Source organism: Chrysochloris asiatica, unplaced genomic scaffold (assembly GCF_000296735.1).
Source record: "Chrysochloris asiatica unplaced genomic scaffold, ChrAsi1.0 scaffold00116, whole genome shotgun sequence".
In the NCBI taxonomy this organism is placed as follows: domain Eukaryota; kingdom Metazoa; phylum Chordata; class Mammalia; order Afrosoricida; family Chrysochloridae; genus Chrysochloris; species Chrysochloris asiatica.
In genome coordinates this window covers 7,914,690-7,915,228 of record NW_006408634.1, presented here as the reverse complement: position 1 = coordinate 7,915,228, position 539 = coordinate 7,914,690, and the positions used below count along the sequence as shown (strand labels likewise).

The following is a 539-nucleotide window of genomic DNA, read 5'->3' as shown; positions in this document are numbered from 1 at the left end:
CAACCCCACCAGCTGCTCCTTGGAAACACTCTATGGGGTAGGGTCACTGTGAGTCAGAGCTGACTCGATGGCCCTTCACCACAGCAACTTTGTACCAGTCTCATAACTATAGAGAACTTGGATGATGTAAGGGCCTCCTCTGCTCATCAGTAGTGGACTGGTTTTTCTTTCCGCTTCCTGTACCCTCTCCACTTCCTTCTTTCTTGTAGCATGATCACCTTCTGTCCAGAGTGTGGTAAAAGTATCAAATCAACATTCAAGTTCTGCCCCTACTGCGGAAAATGTCTGCCCACAGAGGAGCCTGGGACATCTCCCACCTTTGCCAAACCACTGGTATCATCCTTCCGAGGTAAGAGCCAGGGCCTTGAGCTTATCCCCAGGGTAGGGGCTAGGTACCTGCTGCATGCTTTCTAGGGTTACTATGACACAAGTGCAGAATACCACTAGTGGGTGGCTTTAAAGAACAGAAAATTCAGGAAGGCGGCAAGAAGCCTGAATTCAGGGCTCTGGCTTTAGGAAAAGGCTCTCTCTCTCTCTCT

General features: G+C 49.7%; 1 protein-coding gene across 2 annotated transcripts in view; it reads left to right on the top strand.

Annotated features, from left to right (window-relative positions):
* The first annotated feature begins 210 nt into the window (after window positions 1–210).
* Window positions 211–539, top strand: part of VRK3 (vaccinia related kinase 3) — a 23,559-nt gene continuing 23,230 nt past the window's right edge. For both annotated transcript variants that reach the window (XM_006868225.1, XM_006868224.1), the window contains exon 1: window positions 211–349. In XM_006868225.1, the coding sequence (XP_006868287.1) occupies window positions 211–349 (139 nt within the window). The remainder of the gene's footprint in view (window positions 350–539) is intronic.